The sequence below is a fragment of the Callithrix jacchus genome, chromosome 15 (assembly GCF_049354715.1).
Source record: "Callithrix jacchus isolate 240 chromosome 15, calJac240_pri, whole genome shotgun sequence".
Lineage (NCBI taxonomy): Eukaryota > Metazoa > Chordata > Mammalia > Primates > Cebidae > Callithrix > Callithrix jacchus.
The window spans coordinates 30,312,113-30,333,131 of NC_133516.1; the positions used below are offsets into that span (position 1 = coordinate 30,312,113).

General features: G+C 39.0%; 1 protein-coding gene across 9 annotated transcripts in view; it reads right to left on the reverse strand.

The window, feature by feature from the left end:
• Positions 1-21,019, reverse strand: part of SMARCC1 (SWI/SNF related BAF chromatin remodeling complex subunit C1) — a 187,391-nt gene that overhangs the window by 35,911 nt on the left and 130,461 nt on the right. For 7 of the 9 annotated variants that reach the window (XM_035275228.3, XM_035275230.3, XM_054245578.2 and 4 more), the window contains 4 exons: positions 18,389-18,444; positions 17,034-17,148; positions 16,200-16,354; positions 2,434-2,568 (listed from right to left, as the gene is read on the reverse strand). In XM_035275228.3, coding sequence (XP_035131119.1) covers positions 2,434-2,568; positions 16,200-16,354; positions 17,034-17,148; positions 18,389-18,444 — 461 coding nt within the window. The remainder of the gene's footprint in view (positions 1-2,433; positions 2,569-16,199; positions 16,355-17,033; positions 17,149-18,388; positions 18,445-21,019) is intronic. The other 2 variants (XM_078350733.1, XM_035275227.3) reach the window with 1 other exon arrangement.

The following is a 21,019-nucleotide window of genomic DNA, read 5'->3' on the forward strand; positions in this document are numbered from 1 at the left end:
ACCCCAAGGCATATAATCGTCAGATTCACCAGGGTTGAAATGAAGGAGAAAATGCTAAGGGCAGCCAGAGAGAAAGGTCAGGTTACCTACAAAGGGAAGCCTATCTGACTCACAGCAGATCTCTAAGCAGAAACTATACAAGCCAGAAAAGAGTGGGGGCCAATATTCAATATGCTTAAAGAAAAGAACTTTCAACCCAGAATTTCATATCCAGCCAAACTAAGATTCGTAAGTGAAGGAAAAAATAAAATCTTTTGTGAAAAAGCAAGTACTCAGAGATTTCATCACCACCAGGCCTGCTTTACAAGAGGGTCTGAAAGAAGCACTACACATAGAAAGGAACAATCAGTATCAGCCTTTCCAGAAATATACCAAAAAGTAAAGAGCATCAACATAATGAAGAATTTACATCAACTAATGGGCAAAACAGCCAGCTAGCATCAAATGGCAGTATTAAACTCATATATATTATTATTAATCCTAAATTTAAATCTACTAAAGCCCCCAATCAAAAGATACAGACAGGCAAATTGGATAAAAAGTCAAAACCCATCGGTAAGCTGCATCCAGACCCATCTCACATGCAAGGACACATAAAGACTCAAAACAAAAGGATGGAGGAAGATTCACCAACCAAACGGAGAGCAAAAATAAATAAATAAATAAAAAGCAGGAGTTGCAAGAGAAAATAGACTTTAAAGCAACAAAGATCAAAAGAGGCAAAGAAGGACATTACGTAATGGTAAAAGGATCAATGCAACAAGAAGAGCTAACGATCCTAAATATACACACACCCAATACAGGAGCACCCAGATACATAAGACAAGTTCTTAATGACTTATAAAGAGACTTAGGCTCCCATTAATAGTGGGAGACTTTAATATCACATTGTCAATATTAGACAGAGCAATGAGACAGAAAATTAACAAGGACATCCAGGACCTGAACTCAGATGCGGAACAAGTAAACTTAATAAACATCTCCACCCCAGATACACAAAACATACATTTTTCTCAGCATCACATCACACCTACTCTAAAAGTGACTACATAATTAGAAGTAAATCACTCGTCAGTAATTGCATAGCATTTCTTTTTTTTTTTAATTGCATAGCATTTCACAGGTTTAAATGAAATATTGGTTAGCTGCTTGTTTGTTATTTTCCTCCCTTATTCCTTCCTGTCTCCATTGTTAAGCACAATTATTGGCATAAAAGAGGTTTTCAATACCCATTTTTAGACTGCACTCTAGCCTGGGTAATAAAGCAAGACTCCCGTTCTCTCTCACTCTTTCCCTTCCTCTTTCTCTCTTTCATTCTTTTTCTTTCTTTCTCTCTTTCAAAAAAAACAGTGGATTGGATAAAGAAAATGTGGTACATATACACTATTAAATATTACACAGGCATAAAAAAGAATGAAATTATGTCCCTTGCACCACCATAGATGCAGCTGGAGGCCATCCTGTGAATTAATGCAGAAATAAACAAAAAAGCCACATGTTCTCAGTTATAAGTGGGAGCTCAATGCTGGATATACATAGACATAAAGATGGAAACAACAGACACTGGTGACTCCAGAAGGGGAGAAGGGAAAAGGCTGAAAAACTAAAAAGGTATATATAGGGTTACTATGTTCATTATTTTGGTGACAGGTTCAACAGAAGCCTAAACCTAAGCATCATACAATATATCCATGTAATAAACCTGCACGAGTTACCTCTGAATTGGAAATAAAAATTAAAACTTAAAAGAAAATCGGCTGGGCGTGGTGGCTCATACCTGTAATCCCAGCACTTTAGGAGGCAGAGGAGGGTGGATCACCTGTCAGTAGTTCAAGATCAACCAGGGCAACATGGTGAAACCCCGTCTCTACTAAAAATACAAAAATTAGCCAAGCAGGGTGATACACGCCTGTAGTCCCAGCTACTCGGAAGTCTGAGGCAGGAGAACTGCTTGAACCTAGAAGGCAGAGGTTGCAGTGAGCAAGATTGTGCCACTGCACTCCAGCCTGGCTGACAGAACAGGACTCTGTCTCAAAAAAAATAAAAATAAATAAAAATAAAAGACAGAAAAACTCTGAATCAGATAATGTATTTATACAGTTTCTACTGTATCAGTAACAAGTAAGTAATCAAATAACTCTAAGATCTAAATTCTGTAGAGAGAATTTAATATTATCATGTATCTTCACAGCCAACATGTACAAGAAGCTGAGATTTAGATAATCAGTTTCAGAAAGCGAACAGAGTGCCTTTTATTTAACATCACTGGCTGATAATCCTTTTGAATGGGCAAATCAAACATAGGAAAAAGGACAGAAGTTAGCCATGGAGACCAAGAGAACAGGCTACCATTTATTTTACCTAACTTTTGTTTTGTGAAAAGTGATTAATGTTTAATTGTGAAAAAGCCACTATAAAATTCCAGTTACTTACAGCTTCTTTCTCTCTGTCCATGATAGTTTCCAGCTCTTCAAAATGTCGAAGTTTGATCTCTAGTTTCTTCATTTGTGTCTCAACCAGGAGAGCTACCAGGGACTTGATCTTTCTTTCTTCCACTGCAGCCAGGTGCTAAGGGTAAAAGATCATTCAAACTATTTAGGTAAACATTTGCTTAAAGAACATTAAGAAAATCCTGATGATACTCAAAGTGGAGATTATTTAATTTACAATGGTACCCTATATGTCTCCTTTGTACGTTTCTACTAAACATTTATTTCAGTCTAAAATAACTGTCTCTGAATTTCTGGTCCTGATAGAGATAAATCAACCCTTAAAAGATTAAAGGAAATGCCTCACATGGTAAACTACTACCTTCAAAAAGTCTATCAAGGAGAGGGCAAACTAGGACGCTGATGGGCCAAAGAAGAAGACAGGAGGTATTTTGCCACCTACCACCCCAACCTGGCACTTGGTCTGTCCCCTCACTATCCTTTCCTCCATAAGACTTTTCCAGTAGCAGGAAGGCAGCAATCTCCTCAGCACCTGACACTCATATACAAAGCCTCACCCTTCTCTGTGGTGAGCAGACCTCATGTGTGGAAATAAAGGGGAAAATAGTATTTCACCCACAGTTTCAGGTCCAGGTCCATAGCTGAAAAAACAGATAAGAGTACCAAACAGAAAGGTACTCTGGAAGACTATCACTCCTTTGCCACAAGACTGATGGTGAATCCTACTCATGCTTCTTGCCAACTCAACAGCACAAAGAGGAAGATGCCATATTACTTACATCTGCTCAAGACCCTGACTACTAGTCAGTAATTAATCCCACCTTCTATAGGACATCATCCAAAAACTTCCCCAACAAACTCCCAGCATCACTTTTCATTCACTTTTATTATATTTGTAAAATTTATGTGTTTATCTTGCTTCTACACAAGGCTTTTTTTTTTTCCTTCAGGGTTCTTCATTAAAAAAAACCTATGTTGTCCATGTTGGCCTCCAACTCCTGGGCTCAAGTGATCCTTCCGCTTAAGTCTCCTTAGTAGCTAGGGCATGCCACAGCTGTGCATGCCACAGCAAGCATCTTATCAAGGTTTTAAGAAATAGCATGGAATAGCTATTTTACTGATCTCTTAATGATCTCAGGTCTCCTATAGAACCTAGGAGCACTCATGGAAGAAGAACTTAATATAGGCTTTTGGGAACTATGCTGAGACCTAACACTTGAACAGGAGCCTAATTTTTCATTCATTTGTAGTTGAGAATGAAAACTGTAGTTTGAAAAACATGAAGACCCATTTGCAGAAAGATTCAGAAATGTAGGTAAGAGATGACAATGAGGTTTTATAGCTATTAAAGATCATGTTTGCTACCCTAAACTATATTGAGCTACATCCATGACACCAAAAAATAAACATTATGTAATTCTAAGGTATTATCATACAATGTTATGCAATTTATATTTCTGAACAAAAAATGTATGCACATGATACAAAACGAAAAGTTACAAAGAGGTATAAAATAAAAAGTCTCCCTTTCACTTCTGTCAGCTATACAATGGTAACTTCCTTGGAAGAGAATAGTGTTATCAATTTCTGGTCTATTCAAACCAGGATCAATTTCAAACCAGTGTTATCAATTTCTGGTCTATTCAAACTAGGATCAATTTCAAACCATCCTAGAACTCAGAAGGTTTGAAAGAAAATGTTCCTTTCTTTCTGTTTTTTTTTAAATATTTATGCAGGAATTGGGTGCAGGGGGCGGTAGGGGGAAAATACAGGGAAAAGGGATCCTCAGGTGTTATTCAATAAAATAATACCAAAATATTTCCTCTCAAAACTACAAGTCACTGGTCGGCCATGGTAGCTCACACCTGTAATCTCAGTACTTTGGGACGCCTGGGTGGGGAGATCACATGAGACCACGAGTTCAAGACCAGACTGGCTAATGTGGTCAAACCCAGTCTCTACTAAAAATAAAAAAATTAGCTGGGCAAGGTGGTGAACGTCTGTAATCCCAGCTACTCAGGAGGCTGGGGCATAAGATTGCTTAAATGCAGGAGGCCGAGGTTGTAGTGAGCTGAGATCACTCCACTGCACTCCAGCCTGAAAGAGCAAGACTGTCTCAAACAAACAAAAAAACCTGTAGGTCATGTGTTTTAAAAAATAAAAGGGCCAGCAAGTATTACAAAAATTTAAAAGATCCATGGCAAGAAACATTATTGAAATTTTAAGAACAAAAGACATAGAAAATGCTACAAACTTTCAGAAAGGCACCCTCCCAAGAATACAGATTACCCAAAAAATTGGTCTGTATCAGACTTCTTAAAATTAGAGGCTGGGTGCAGTGGCTCATGCCTGTAATCCCAGCACTTTGGGAGGCTAAGGCGGGCGGATCACAAGGTGAAGAGATCAAGATCATCCTGGCCAACATGGTGAAACCACGTCTCTACTAAAAATACAAAAAAATTAGCTGGGTGTGGTGGTGCATGCCTGTAATGTCAGCTACTCAGGAAGCTGAGGCAGGAGAATTGCTTGAAACTAAAAAATGGAAGTTGCAGTGAGCTGGGATCACGCCACTGAACTCCAGCCTGTCAATAAAGCAAGTCTCTGCCTCCAAAAAAAAAAAAAAAAAAAAAAAAAAGTAAAATCAGATGTTTGAAAACAATAGTTAAATGTCTTTGAACTCTGAGGGCTAATAAATTTCAAACTAGAATTTCCTGCACAGCAACCTATAACAAGTGTGAATATAGAACAAACATTCCTGAAATCAAGGACTAAAAAGTTCACTTCCTACACATTACTGAAGTATGTGTTCTAGCTCAAGTAGTATAACACCAGAAAAAGATAAAGACCTGAGATTCAAAAGTCACAGACCCAACCTAAGAAAGAAACTGAATTCATAGGGCAAACAATGATTCAAAAATAAATTCAGGCTTGGCACAGTGACTCACGCCTGTAATCCCAGCACTTTGGGAAGCTGAGGCGGGTGGATCACCTGATGTCAGGAGTTTGAGACCAGCCTGGCCAACATGACAAAACCCTGCCTATACTAAAAATACAAAAAAAAAAAAAAAAAAAAAAAATTAGCTGGATGTGGTGGCACATGCCTGTGATTCAGCTACTCAGGAGGCTGAGGTTGTGGTTAGCCAAAATCGTACCACTGCATTCCAGCTGGGTGACAGAACAAGACACCATCTCAAAAAACAAAAAAACAGAGACAGAAGAAGATTCACAACAGTCTGATAACCAAAGCTATGTAACATGTATGCAGAGACTCATTTTACTACTTTGTATGCTTCTGTATATATATATGTATTTTTAAATAGTCTGGGGTGGGCACTGTAGCTCATGTTTGTAATCCCAGCACTTCAGGAGGCCAAGGTGAGTGAATCACCTGAGGCAAGAGTTTGAGAGCAGCCTGGCCAACATGGCAAAATCCCTTCTCTAGTTTTCTTTATTTTTTAATTAGGAAAAAAAAAAAAAAGACCAGCATCCTAAGTAGCTGGGACTACAGATGTACACCACCACACCCAACTAACTTTTCTATTTCTGGTAGAGACAGGGTTTGCCAGGTTGCCCACGCTAGTCTCAAACTCCCAAGCTCAAATTATCTGCCTGTCTTGGTCTCTCCCCAAGTGATGAGATTACAGGTGTGAGCCACCATGCCCAGTCTACTTCTATATATATTCTAATACTTCCATAATTAAAGTTTAAAGGTGGGTTGGAGTGGGTTAACAAATGGAGCTAGGAAAACTGAATATTCAAATACAAAAGAATGAATTTAGACTCCTATCTCATACCACCCACAAAAATTAACTTACTATACAATATAAAAGTACATAAATATAAAAGTATACACTAAAAAAATTCTTGGAAGAAAAAAAGAGTAAATCTAAATGATCTTAGGTTAAGCCAAAGATTTAGAGACATGATACCAAAAAGCACAAATGATAAAAGAGAAAGTTAGGTTGGACCTCATCAAATTAAAAACAGCTGTACCACCAAGAAGGTAAAAACAGGCCAGGTGCAGTTGCTCACATCTGTAATCCCAGTGTTTTGGAAGGCTGAGGCAGGAGAATCGCTTGAGGATAGGACTTTGAGACCAGGGCAACATAATGAGTCCCTGTTCTACAAAAAAAAAAAAAAATTAGCCAGGCATGGTTGCACATTCCTATAGTCCCAGCTACTCAGGAGGCTGAGGAGAAAGGATAACGTGAGCCTGGGAGTTCAAGGATGCAGTGAACTGTGATCTTGCCACAGGATTTCCAGCCTGTGCAACAGAGTGAGACACCATCTTTTTCTCTCTTTTTTTTTTTTTTTTTTTAGACAGAATCTAGTCTTGTTGCCCAGGAGCAAGTACAGTGGCGCGATCTTGGTTCACTGTAACCTCTGCCTCCCAGGTTCAAGTGACTCTCCTGCCTCAGTCTCCTAATTTTTGTATTTTTACCATGTTGGTCAGGCTGATCTTGAACTCCAGACCTCAAGTGATCTGCCTGCTTTGGCCTCCCAAAGTGCTTGGATTACAGGCATGAGCCACCATGGTGAGGCTCTGTCTTCAGAAAAAAGGTTAAAAAAAGAAAGAAAGAATGAAAGAAAAAAGAAAAGAGACACTAGTAAATGGCAGAGCTGGAAATAAAAATTTGAATTCCAAATTTAAATTTAAAGACCCATTAGTTATTTTCCAGTGCCTCTTTGGAAGAACTGATAATTCAATGGATACTTTCCTGGGTAATTTTTAGAAGGGACTTGTGGTAAAGACAGCCACAAGTTCACTGGCTTTTGTTTCATCAAGGGGCAGGGTTAAGACAGGCTCTTTGCCTTGCCCATTAAAAATTGGTGGTAGCCTTTTCTAAGCCCAGGCCTTACAACTCTGGAAACTTTCATGTCTTGTTTCTTGGAACATTCTCTCTGGGAGTCTCAAGTTGACATGTAGAAAGTATGATCGTCCTGCTGGAAAGACCACACAAGAAGAATTTCCGAGACTACATATAGAGGGAAAAAACCTCAATTACCCTTGCCAAGGACTGGGATTCTAATGAAGTGTCTCAGACCTCCTAAATAAACCTACCTATGAAGTGACTACTACTAAATTACTCAATTGATACATGAAGCAGAACTGCTCAGCTGTTCGGTGTTAAAATTTAACAAAATTATGAGATTTAATAAAATTGTTATGTTTTAAACTACCCAATTTTGCTATCGTAAAATAATTTGGTATCTGGAAATGGGGAGCTTTTGTAACAGAAACGTAAAATGTTTCTCTTTGGCTTTGGGACCATATTGGGCGCAAGCTGAAAGGGCTTTATGAAAACCATCAGTAGGTGCTTAAAGTACAGAGAGGAAAATATTATTGAAGGCTGAAGAAGTAGATGTTTATCATCTAGTAGCACAACTTTTGGAAACACCATCATCTCTAGTCAAGTGGAAAAAGAAAGGGTAATTAATAAACTTGTGGCTATGGCTAGGGCATTTCCAGGCAGAATGGAAAATTTGTTTTTCTATTTTATTGTATGCAGCTAGAAGAATGTGGAAGTAAAGGAGGAACCATAAGGTTTTCAGGAAGAATTTAGAGGAAATATGAAAAAGCAGGGTATGAATAAAATATATTTCTCATCTCTGGTTCCTTTCAACAAGAGTCTGAACCTAAGAAATGGCTTTGGGAGAAATATCCAATCCAGAGCACCATCAGGAAAGGATGACCTCCAGGTAAATAGCTTGAGGTGCAGCTATAAAGCTTGTTGAATGGTATTTATAGTATGACTTTTTTTTGAGTTGGAGTTTCACTCTTGTTGCCTAGGCTGGAGTGCAATGGGATGATCTCTGCTCACTGCAACCTCTGCCTCCCAGGTTCAAATGATTCTCCTGCCTCAGCCTCCTGAGTAGCTGGGATGATAGGCATGCACCATCACACCCGGGTAATTTTGTATTTTTGCAGGGACAGGGTTTCTCCATGTTGGTCAGGCTGGTCTCAAACTCAAGACCTCAGGTGATCTGCCCCACCTCAGCCCCCCAAAGTGCTGGGACTACAGGTGTAAGCCACCGTGCCCAGCCAAAGGACTTCTCAGTCTTGAGTATATACCTTAGACTCTTTCTACTAGACATGAGCGCCTCGAAACATCTTTTGGGTGTTTTTTTGAGACAGGGTCTCACTCTGTCACCCACAATGAAGTACAGCAATGAGATTACAGCTCACAGTAATCTCAAAGTCCTCGGCTAAAGGGATCCTCCTACCTTAGCCTCCTGAGTAGCTAGAATTATAGGCATTATGCCACCATGCCTGGCCAACTTTAAAAAACTTTTTGTAGAGACAAGGTCTATGTTGCCCAGGTTGGTATCTAACTCCTGGCCTCAAGCAATCCTCCCACCTCGGCTTCCCAAAGTGCTGGGATTATGGTGTGAGCCACTGTGCTGGGCCTAAACATTTTTGTAGCATGTCTCCTATATATATTCTTTAACTGCACTTCTTGGATCTGTAAGTTAAAGTTTTCCGCAAATTTGGAAAGTTTCCACATAGCCAAAAAAATTTTTATTCTGCCTCCATCACTCTTTTCTTTCTGAAGTCTCATGTTGGGACACCTGACTTGTCCCACAATTTCCTAGCCAAAGCTCTTTATGACATTTCAGGAATAACTGCCTCTGCTTTTGTTTTCTGCCTAGTTCATATCACTGTGCTGAAATATTTATGATCACTGTCCCTAGTTTTAAACCAGTATTCTATGTCACCTCTACAAGCTCATCTCTCAACTTCTTTGCATCATAATTACTAAAGTTACAAATCTTCTAAGATCCCACTAACTAGACAAAAAAGGTATCTAAAAATTAAGGGCTTTATCCTCATAATATCTTAACTCTAGGATTAGGGCAAAAAGGGAACTAATCTAGGCAAGAAAATATAGGTGCAGCTTTTGTCTAATGGAATTACTTTTTTTTTTTTTTTTTGAGACAGTTTTACTCTGTCCGCCAGGTGCGAGTACAGTGGCATCAACTTAGCTCACTACACCTCTGCCTCCCAGGTTCAAGTGATTTTCCTGCCTGAGCCTCCCGAGTAGTGGGACTAAAAGGCATGTACCACTATGCCTGGTTAAATTTTTATATTTTTAGTAGAGCTGGGTTACGCCATGTTGGCCAGGCTGGTCTTGAACTCCTGACCTCCCTCAAATGATCCACCTGCCTCAGCCTCCCAAAGTGGGAATTATATTTTAAACACAGAAATCCCACAAAGTTCTTTAAAAATTATAATACCCTGAACTGAAGCAGAAAGAACATAAACTGGGCCTACAACAAGTAGAAAGCAGGGCAAGAAAGTCACTCAGCGTAAAACTGTGTTAAGTTTTTAAGGGAAAAGGAAAAAGACTCAGAAGAAAAAACTGAAAGCCCAGAAGGCCAAGCCAAACTGTGGAGAGCAATTGTGCAAGTAGGACTGGGCCCTGGTGAAGGAACTAGAAATGTGTGCCTGGCTAGATTTCAAATTTGCCATGAACTATGACTGCTCTGTGTCTCCAATTTAAACCCTTCTTGAACAGAGTGCAGTTAACCTTCATGTGTCTCACCCCTGTTACACTAGTCCAGAAAATTTTCAGATTATAGTACCAGCATTCAAGGAGCTGTAAGAGGAATCACTCCTGAAGAGACTCATCTGTACTTGGATCTGATTTATATAAGATCCGAGACCTCCAATGTCAGCTTAGTATCATAATGAGATAAAGCCATGAGAGATCTATTTTTCAGTGGGGGTAAGGTACACATTTATGACAAGAGAGTAGACTGTGGTGGATTAAGGTGGCACATCTTCTACCTTGAGCTGTGCTCTGTGTCCCCTTACCTTGATTTGGACAGAATGTTTGACCAATAGAGTAGAGTAGAAATTATGCTGTGTTACTTTGGGGCTCCAAGCCATAACACACTGGCAGATCCTCCTCTTTGCTGCTTACAACATTCTTTATTTATTTATTTATTTATTTTTGAGTGAACATGATTGCTATCTTCTCTTGAAGTTCTAAGGCTTGTAAAAAAGTCCAACTACAGCCGGGCGCGGTGGCTCAAGCCTGTAATCCCAGCACTTTGGGAGGCCGAGGCGGGTGGATCACGAGAGATTGAGACCATCCTGGTCAACATGGTGAAACCCCGTCTCCACTAAAAATACGAAAAATTAGCTGGGCACGGTGGTGCGTGCCTATAATCCCAGCTACTCAGGAGGCTGAGGCAGGAGAATTGCCTGAACCCAGGAGGCGGAGGTTGCGGTGAGCCGAGATTGCGCCATTGCACTCCAGCCTGGGTAACAAGAGCAAAACTCCGTCTCAAAAAAAAAAAAAAAAAAAAAGTCCAACTACTCCTCAGACTACCCTACACCAGCTTCTTAGAGCAAATGTATAAACAGAGAGTGATGGTAGCCATCCCAGCCTAGGCACAGGCATATAAATGAAGTTGTCTCTGGCCCTCTATAATAGCTCAGCCATGAGGTAGTACTGAGTGACTCTAGTCAATGCAACATGGAGCAAATTTTGCCATGACAGATAATAAAATGAGTGAGTTTTTAAACTACTAACTTCAAGGGTAGTTACAGAAGTTACATGGCAATAAATATCTGAAACAGGAACATTGCTGATGCTCAGATTATGGATTCTTGAAAGGTCTGGCAACAGTGATGACCAGGGAGAGGCCCAACCTTTCACATATTGGCTTTACAGAACCTGAGAAGAATGATGAGGTCTGGGATGGTGCCACAAAGGATAAACAGCAGCAGTCCCAACCTTTTCGGCAGCAGGTACCAGTTTCACGGAAGAGGGTGGAAGACAATTTTTCCACGGGGCAGGGTGTGGGGGCGGTTTCAGGATGAAACTGTTCCACATCAGATTATCAGGCATTAGATTCTCATATGAAGTACACAACCTAGATCCCTTGCATGCACAATTCACAAAAGGGTTTGCACTCCTATGAGAATCTAATGCTGCCTCTGATGTGACAGGAGGCAAAACTCAGGCAGTAATGTTTGTTCTCACTCGCCCGGCCACTTACCTCCTGCTGTGTGGCCTGGGGACCCCCGATATATGGAACATAGAAGAAACAACCTGAGATAAATTATTAATGAGAAGGAAGTAATAAACTGGCTGGAATAGGGTTTTGAGGCAAATTTTGTATAACAAAGCATGAATTCCAATGAGTAGAACAGAAGTAATTTCTATGTAGTCATACAAATATGACACTGAACAGGGCTAACTGTAGATAAAATGACCAAACAGGCTATTTTTTCATTCTGTCTCCTCTAAATAGGATTATTAAGGTATGGTAACAATGACCAATATGTTTAGTGTAAAGCAATTTGAACCAACCCATGTCTGTTAAAGCATGCCTAAAATATAGAATGACAATTTTCACATCTCTAGAAAGAATTTCATGCTGGGTGCAGTGGCTGATACCAGTAATCCCAACAGGTTGAGAGGCTGAGGTGGGAGGATTGCTTGGGCCCAGGAGTTTGAGACCAGCTTGGGCAACATAGGGAAACCCCATCTCTACAAAAAATTTTAAAATTAGCTGGGTGTGGTGAGGCTACAGTGAGCCTCCTCCTTGCTATAGTGAGCCATGATCACATCACTGCATTCTAGCCTCAGTGACAGAGCGAGACCCTGACCAAGCAAGCAAGCAAGCGAGAGAAAGAAAGAGAGAGGGAGAGAGAAAGAAAAAGCAAGAATGAAAGAAAGAGAGACAGAGAGAGAGAAGAAGAAGAAGAGCAAGAAAGAGACAAAGAAAGACAGAGAGAAAGAAAAGAATAAGGAATTTCAGAAACAATGCATCAAGTTACGAGACATTTCTGATAGGTAAGAAAGAGTCTTCTCATTGTCCCAGAGCTAATACCCAATTACCATGTTACAATGAATACACACCTACTTTTGCCATTTTGGAAAACGTGGACACGGGGTCGTTTGTAGAATACATCCAAAGGAACTATCTGTGGTTTTAAGAAAATGTCTTCTCTGCTTTCTTGAAAGAACTGAACCTACTATTTCTGACAAAAAGAGAACATGCTCTAATATAGGGGGTTTATACTTTATTCTGGTAATAGTTCTGGGGCCTTCCTTCTCCTCTAAGCCCAAAGACCCCAGATGGAAAGGATCCAGAGCAACCAAACAATGGTGCTTCTGCTTACACCCACCCACCAGTCCTTTGGTTGAGACAATTCATAGCCTGTCAGCAGGTGCAATGAAAAAATGAACATGCTCTTGAAGAACTTTTCAGGGGACAACAATAGAAGCCATAAAGCACGCCACCTCATCTGTTTAGGAGCTAGACCCAGAACCTCTAATTACCACTCCACGTCAGTATGACAAATGATTATTAAGAAAAACTTAATAACAAAGCTGTTTACAGACACAGAAGAACAAAATGAGAGTAAGTGAAACTTGGATTGGCTACATAAGTTATATATTAATTATAGTAATTTAAGTGAATTTCTTACTCTCCTAATTACCATGTAGTATGAAAATGATCGTGTGTGCTATCAAATTTATCAGATCTAGCTGTAAGTGGCATTGAAAGGTTTACATGTGCCAAGCTGTGAAGCATGAGCATGTGTACACTTTCATAACTCAGAGGGAAACCTATTGTTTGCTGAGAATGAAGATATGAGCTCCCATTAAACAGAAGGAAGAGTGACTGATGATGAGGAAGTGAAAATTTTGTGACCTGAAGAGAAATCCTTCTTTGGACATCTTTTAAATTTTGTATGGAGTAGTGAAGGGGCCAGCCAAATGATCCATAAAAGTAGTTTCTCTGAGGTGCAGGAGTCAAGCCATTGTAAGATGATCAGTTATGCATACAGACAATTCTTTGTGCCCAAAGTTGCACATATTAACAGTTATGAGGCCAGAGGAAAACATCATAAAGCATTTGTGAAACTTCTTTTTAAAAAGAACTATTTGTAGAGATAGAGTCTCACTATACTGCCCAGGCTGGTCCTGAACTCCTGAGCAAAAGCGATCTTCCTGCCCTGACCTCCTAAAATGCTGCAATTATAGGTGTGAGCCACCGCACCCAGCCTTGTGAAACTTTTTTTCTGTCTTCAGTATTTCCAGCTGACTCGTGAAACTTTTTGAAGGTAATCTACCTTTTAAGTTCTTCCCAAGACAACATATACTGAAACAGTGTTATCAAGAGGAGAAGTTGGCCAGGTGAGGTGGCTTATACCTATAATCCTGACACTTTGAGAGGTCAAGATGGGCAAATCTCTTGAGGCCAAGAACTCCAGACCTGTCTGGGCAACACGGTAAAACGTGGTCTCTACAAAGAAATTTTAAAAGAGGAGAAATAACAGGAAGAGAAAATCATACTCTGTAAAAAAAAGAATGTCACAAAAAGCTTAGAGATAAAGGAGTAAATTCTGTTCTGCAGAACTTAAGAAACAGTTCAGTAAGAACAGGTAAGAAATGAGAGTTGAGAACTAAGAAGGGTCCTGATTAAGGAAACATCCTGAATTCTCTACTGAAGAGTTTGAAATTGTAGCCTGAGAGAGATGGGGGGTTACTGAAGAAAGTAAAATGCTCCTATTTGCATTTTTAAAGATTTCTGTGCATACTGTAAGATTCCATTTATATGAAGTTAAAAAAAAAAAAAGGAGAAACTAATATATAGTGTAAGGAGACAGACTAATGATTACTCTCCAGAAAAGGCAAAGTAACTGGAATAAGAGGGAGCTTCTGGAGGGGCTGGTAAGTTATGTTTATTAAAATGGATGCTTGTGACATAGGTGGGCTCAGTTTGTCAAAACTTCACAAAGGTGTACTCTTAAATATGCCCATTTATTTGAATGTAAGTTATACTTAAGAACAAGTTAAAAAGCAAAAAAGATTACATTGGCTTCGGGTTAGAGAATGGGATTGAGGAGACAGGAAAAAGATTAAGGGAGGCTGACCTGAGTGAGCAGCTGGACAGTAGCAGGTGATCTAAAGCACCATGAAGGATTTGCTGGCTGAACAGCTATGGAAAATAAGGAACCAGGAGTCAAAGATGAGCTGAAGTTGAAGAACTGAAGACTGAGGAAGAGCACAAAGGAGAAAGCCCTGTCCACCTCTAGCTCCTCATTTATAACATGAGAGGCCGGGTATGGTGGCTCATGCCTGCAATATCAGCACTTTGGGAGTCTGAAGTGGGTGAATTACCTGAACTCAGGAGTTCGAGACCAGCCTGACCAGCATGGCAAAACTCCATCTCTACTTAAAATATAAAAATTAGCCGGCTGCGGTGGTAGGTGACTATAATCCCAGCTATTTGGGAGACTGAGACAGGAGAATTGCTTGAACCGGAAGGCAGAGGTTGCTGGGAGCCAAGATCACGCCACTGCACTCCAGCCAGAGGGACAGAGTGAGCCTCTTAAAAAAAAAAAAAATTCCTGGTCATAGTCTCTCACCATATATATATATATATACACATGGTGAGAGACTATGACCAAGATAATCCTTAAATTCTCTAAGACACCTAATGACAGTATTACAGTGAGAACTTGAGCAGCTTAGAGACAAAGAGACGCCTAAACTCTAGCGTGCCAGAAGACATACTAAAAAAGATGGTTGCAATGAAAGAGCAAATGCTGAAAAATGTCAAATTACATTAGCTGTCACTTAAGCAAACACATACCTCAAAACTTCCCAGAGGTGATGGGGATGTAGGGGAGAGACAATAACTAATATTAGCTAACGAATCAGAAAAACATCTCCTGATCTTTCTGATTCTTTAGTTAATTTTAATTATTAGGAAGTATTGGCTACTTTTAGTTATTAGGAAAACAGCAGCCAGTATGAATTTGTAGGACTTCAAGTTAGTATAATAACAATGATCAGCCGGAGTAACTGTCTAAGTTGACTGAACATGTGCTGCGGCCTGTAAACACCTCCCTAACCTCTGTTGTCTCGATCTCTTGTCAGATGGGTGGGCATTCAAAACAGTGATCTCGTAGTTTGAATTGGTTCATCAGATTAAACACTGAGAGAGGTAGTTCATAGTATCTGAATGATCTGGGGGAATTAAAGACCATGAAAAGGCATCTTTATTAACAGATCAAGAACAGTTCAATGTTCTAGTAATCACTATTTCTTGAAATGTGGTATCCTATAATGGAAGGAAAGTACTTCTGAAGTAGAATGAAGAAAAGGGGAAAAGATTTTTAAAAACTTTACATATTCATGTTTAGAATGACTTAAAATGTTAAATTAACACAAAGAGAGGAAAATAACATTCTCATGTCTTCTTAAATACACTCTGCAGCTAATACTATAAATAGAAAAAACCACCCCCAGAAAAGCTGGCAAATTCAAGAAGAAAAAGAGCTATTTTAAGGTCTCTCTCTCTCTACTTTCAGTCCGTAAGATCAGGGAGAAGTATTTATACAAGGAAACAGGTTTTTGTTTTAAAAATCATAAATATTTCAATCTGGTAGAAATTATTGGAACAACAGTCTAAGATAAGTTCTACAGCAAATTAAAAACAAAATAATCAGTTCCTCAAAGAGACTTAAAAATTTGTATAGTCTTTACAAGACTAAATGTCACAATGAATGGAATGAAAGAAGTCACCCTTTGACTGGATCTGCTATTTCTATCATCATTCTCCTGCCTGTGGATTTCTTAACCTAGAAATGCCATTCAAGCAAATAGTCATCTCCGATTGGGAGCAAAGCTCTTTATACTAAATGTTCCCAATTAACTAAAAACAATACGACCATTCATGGCTTAAGAGAGCACTGGAAAAGGGCTGTCGGGGGCAAACCTTGGCTTTGGTAGCAGCTGAGGCAAGAGCAGCTGCTGCGGCTGTGGCAACATTTCCTTCGGAAATTTCATGTTCTACTTTCTTCTTCCCAGTATCACTTTCTCTTTCTTTACATTTATCAGTGAGTTCTTTGTTCTCTTCAGTCTCCTTTTCTTCTGAAAATATCAGAAAGCTTTATTACTAGTGTGCCCAGTCTCAAAAATCTATCTTTCTCCTTTACCTCCACCACATAACAAACTAGGACTGATACGACAAAGAGATGTTCATGCTTTTTTCTTCCTTTTAAGAGTTTTGTTGAGCCATTCCATGCATTTAGGTCTGCCTCTATTGAGGACATATTTTCAAAACAGTACAATTGTTTTCCTATCATTATGCTAAATTCTATGTGGAGGTTCCTTAGATAGATATAAAGGAAAATTTAGGGGAACTAAGTCTAAGACTAGCATTTGCTCGTCAGTCAATGAAATGCTCAAGGAAGTCTAAGGTCTGTAGGAAATCAGAAGCTGAGAACGGAGTACTTCTGTAAGCCTGACAGGCATAATGGGGTGCATCAGCAACTGACACAGAAAATAAAATGGCAAGTCTGTTAGGTGACTTCAATCCTGTTGAATAAACTTGTTCTTCTACATACTAAAAGCACAGAGGAAAAGTGTAGCCACCAGCATTAGTATTAGTACCTATCTGCTAAATGAAACTCAATTACGTACTTATTGTCACATTAAGAAACAAACCCAAAATAAATAAGGAAATATTTCTATATAAATAACCACCTACATTTCTCCAGTGCTTTTTAGAATTTTACATAATAATATCTAAGGAATTTCCTCAAATTACCTGATTTGGTATCTTCACTCACTTCACTATCCTGTTCCTTTTCACTATTTTTTTCATTTTCTCCATCTTGTGCTTTATCACCTTCATCCATTTCATTTTCCACTTTGTTTTCTGCCTAAAAGGGATACAAAACAAGAGGACAGGCAGTGAGCAAAAAACAACCCAGACCTTTTTATGAGTAATTATCTTAGACTAGCAAAAGGTTCCAATAGTTTTGGCAAGAAATAAAGACTATATTCAAAAGTAACTTGAAGAGAAGAGCTGGAAAAGAAATAATAAATTCAGAGCAATACTTTCTACCACTTCAGCACTTAGAGTGCTCACAAGATAATATGCCTCCAAAGCACAGAGACCCTGCCCTCTGCATACTCTGCTATAAAGCAAGGGAATGTGGGTGGAATGAACTGATAATATTTGTTGATTAAAAACAGCCTGGGGCTGGGCACAGTGGCTCACATCTGTAATCCCAGCACTTTGGGAGGCCGAGACCGGGTGGATCACCTGAGGTCAGGAGTTCAAGACCAGCCTGGCCAACGTGGTGAAACCCCGTCTCTACTAAAAACACAAAAATTAGCAGGATATGGTGGTGCATGGCTATAATTCCAGCTACTTGGGAGTCTGAGGCAGGAGAATCGCTTGAACCCAGGAAACAGAGGTTGCAGTTAGCCTAGATCATGCCACTGCATTCCAGACTGGGAGACAGACTGAGACTCTGTCTCAGAAACAAACGAACAAAAAACAAAGGCCCACATCTTGACCTTTGTAATGTCCTGTTCTGCCTCATCCATCATGCATTTACATTCTCCTACAGAGCAGAGATTCAGCCATTAACATACTGGCTACTTTGAAGCTCTTCACATACTGGCTTTAGTGTCTCTCCTCCTCAACTAGGGGGAATCTTTGATTTTCTAATCTCTATTTCAATCTTTATAGTTCTACCTACTCTTTAAAACCTACCTCAAATTTCACCTTCTCATTAATCCTTATCTAAAGATTTTTCTGCAGGCAGTTAGCCCTCATAGGAAATCACTTACTATGCTGTCATTCTCTTCTGGCACAAGTATAGGACTCAAACCTTATAATTAGATATTCACAAGAACCACAACTTTTGTATTCATATTCCCAACTCTGTCTGAAAGGGGCACAAGAGGATAGAGAGTGAATATACCTTACCCCCATTAAATAAATGAAAAATGTCCTATATTATATCTTGTGAGAACTATACCTTAAACCAGCAAAGTCCAAGTGGCTGATAGAATTATTTAAGAGTCTCTTAAGAGAAACTAAAAAACACACAAAAAACAAACCATTATGCTCTTAAAGGCATGCTATCTGTGGTTTTACTGCTGTGTTACCTTTTCAGGCTGCTGACCATCAGAATCGGCTTCCATTTTTTCCTCTTCAGCTCCTTCTACAAGTAAAAGAATAAGAACAAATAATCCAATGTGTAAAAGGTAAAAGTTATCATTACACAGCTGTGAGTGTCTGAAATACAAATATACATAGTAAGACAGACAAATATCATAGCCATACAGTTGACAAAAGAAGTCAGGCACAAAACACACACTCTATATGACAAAGTTTGAAAACAGGCAAAAAATAATCTATGGTGTCAGCATTCAGAACAGTGGGCAAAGGGAATGTCCTAGGGTGCCAGGAGACATTCCTAGAGAAATGAGCTAGGCTATCTGCTTAGGATTTTCGATTTTCTGTATGCGTTAAAATAAAAAGTTTTTAAAAAGGCAAAATAAAAATAATTCATTTTCACAGCCGGGTGCAGTGGCTCACGCCTGTAATCCCAGCACTTTGGGAGGCCGAGGCGAGCGGATCACGAGGCCAAGAGATCGAGACCATCCTGGCCAACATGGTGAAACCCTGTCTCTACTAGAAATACAAAAATTAGCTGGGTGTGGTGGCATGTGCCTGTAGTCCCAGCTACTCGGGAGGCTGAGGCAGGAGAACTGCTTGAACCCTGGAGGTGGAGGCTGCAGTGAGCCGAGATCATGCCACTGCACTCCAGCCTGGCGACAGAGTGAGACTCCATCAAAAAAATAATAATAATAATTCATTTTCATTTAAGTATATATTTTGACTCAGGTACTGGGGAAACATGGTTGACCCAGATATTCACTGAAATCTCAAGAGGATAATATTTTGACTAGAGAGGTTATTTGGGTTAGAGATAATATTTCTCTAACCCAACAAGTCCAGCACAGTATAACAGAGGCACATATCAAAAACAAATTACATGAGAAAATTGTTATTTCACATGAGAAAATTATTAATTTTCTATACTTTAAGAACCTAATAAACTAATGTCAAAATAAGCAGCTGGGTCTCATGGCTCACTCCCAACATTTTGGGAGGCCAACATGGCTGGATCACGAGGTGAGTTCGAGACCAGCCTGGCCAACATGGGGAAACCCTGTCTCTGCTAAAAATGCAAAAATGCAAAAAAATAATAAATAAATAAATAAAAATAGCCAGGCACGGTGGTGTGCACCTATAGTCCCAGAGTCTGAAGCAGGAGAACTGCTTGAACCCAGGAGACAGAGGTTGCCGTGAGCCAAGATTGCGCCACTGTGTTACAGCTTGGGAGACAGAGCAAGACTACATCTATAAACAAACAAACAAAAAACCCATATAAGCAAAAACTGATAATGGCAGGGACGAAACAAAGACAAACATCATAATAAAGGATTTGAATACACTTCTCAATAAGATATAGAGCAGATATGAACACAGAAAGATGGTACAAATGTACATATGCTGAATTCTACATCCACCAATTAGGGAAAAATGCACATTAATTTCAACCTCTCATACATTTTAAAAATAGTGATCATAAATTAGGTCACAAAGTGAGTCCTCACATATTTCAAACAACCACTGCCATACAGATCAATTTCTCTAACCACAATGTAATAAAATCAGTATTTAAAATATAAAAATAAACTTCTTTATGCTTGGAAACTTAATTGTGGGAAGCAAAAGTAGTAATTACAGAGAATACAAAGCCTTAGGCTTAAATTAGAAAAGAAATAAAGGCTAAAAGTGGATATGCTCTATGTCCTTTAATAGATAGTAGAAAAAGAAAACAATATAGAAGGTAGGTAGAAAAAAAAGAAGATAGGAAGAAAATACACTAGGGATTTAGAAAACTATACATGAGAATTAATATTTTCAAACGTTGGTTCTTTCAAATGATGAATAAAAATGACAAATATAACTGATCAAAAAAGAGAGATGGCATAAAAAAACTAGAGGAGGAATGGAAGAAAGAACATGACAGAGCAAAGTCAAAAAGGAAGTGGTAATATATTCTGAAAAACTTAATTCCAAGTAAAATTTTAAAATTAGATCAAATGAGAAAATTGCTAAAAAAAATTTTTTTATCAAACTGATTCCAGAAGAAAAAGAAGTTCTGAATTGTCTTTATATTAGTTAGAAAAATGGAAATAACTATAAACCTTAAAAATACACAGGTCCAGATGTTTTATTCTGAAAAATTCTACTAAACTCTTAGAAAAAAGATGATTACCATTTTACATAATCTTTCCTAAAGAATAGAAAAAAAGGCCAGGCACGGTGGCTCACACCTGTAATCCAAGCACTTTGGAGGCCAAAACGGGCAGATCACCTGAGGTCGGGAGTTCAAGACCAGCCTGACCAACATGGTGAAACCCGGTCTTTTAAAAAAAAAAAAAAAAAGAGAGAGAGAGGGAATAGAAAAAGAGGGAATACCCCCAGCTTAGTCTATGATACCAGTATAACCTTGATTCACAAATCAAATAGAGACAATGAATAAGAAATATCAGAGGGCACTAGGCTAAATCTCATTTGTAATCACAAATAAAAAACTAAGCAAATTATTTGAAACCAGAATAGAGCAATATATTAAAAAAGAGAATAACTATAGTAGACAGAGTAATATGTTAGTAACAGAAGGATGACTTAATATTAGTTACTCTACAAACCTATTTAAT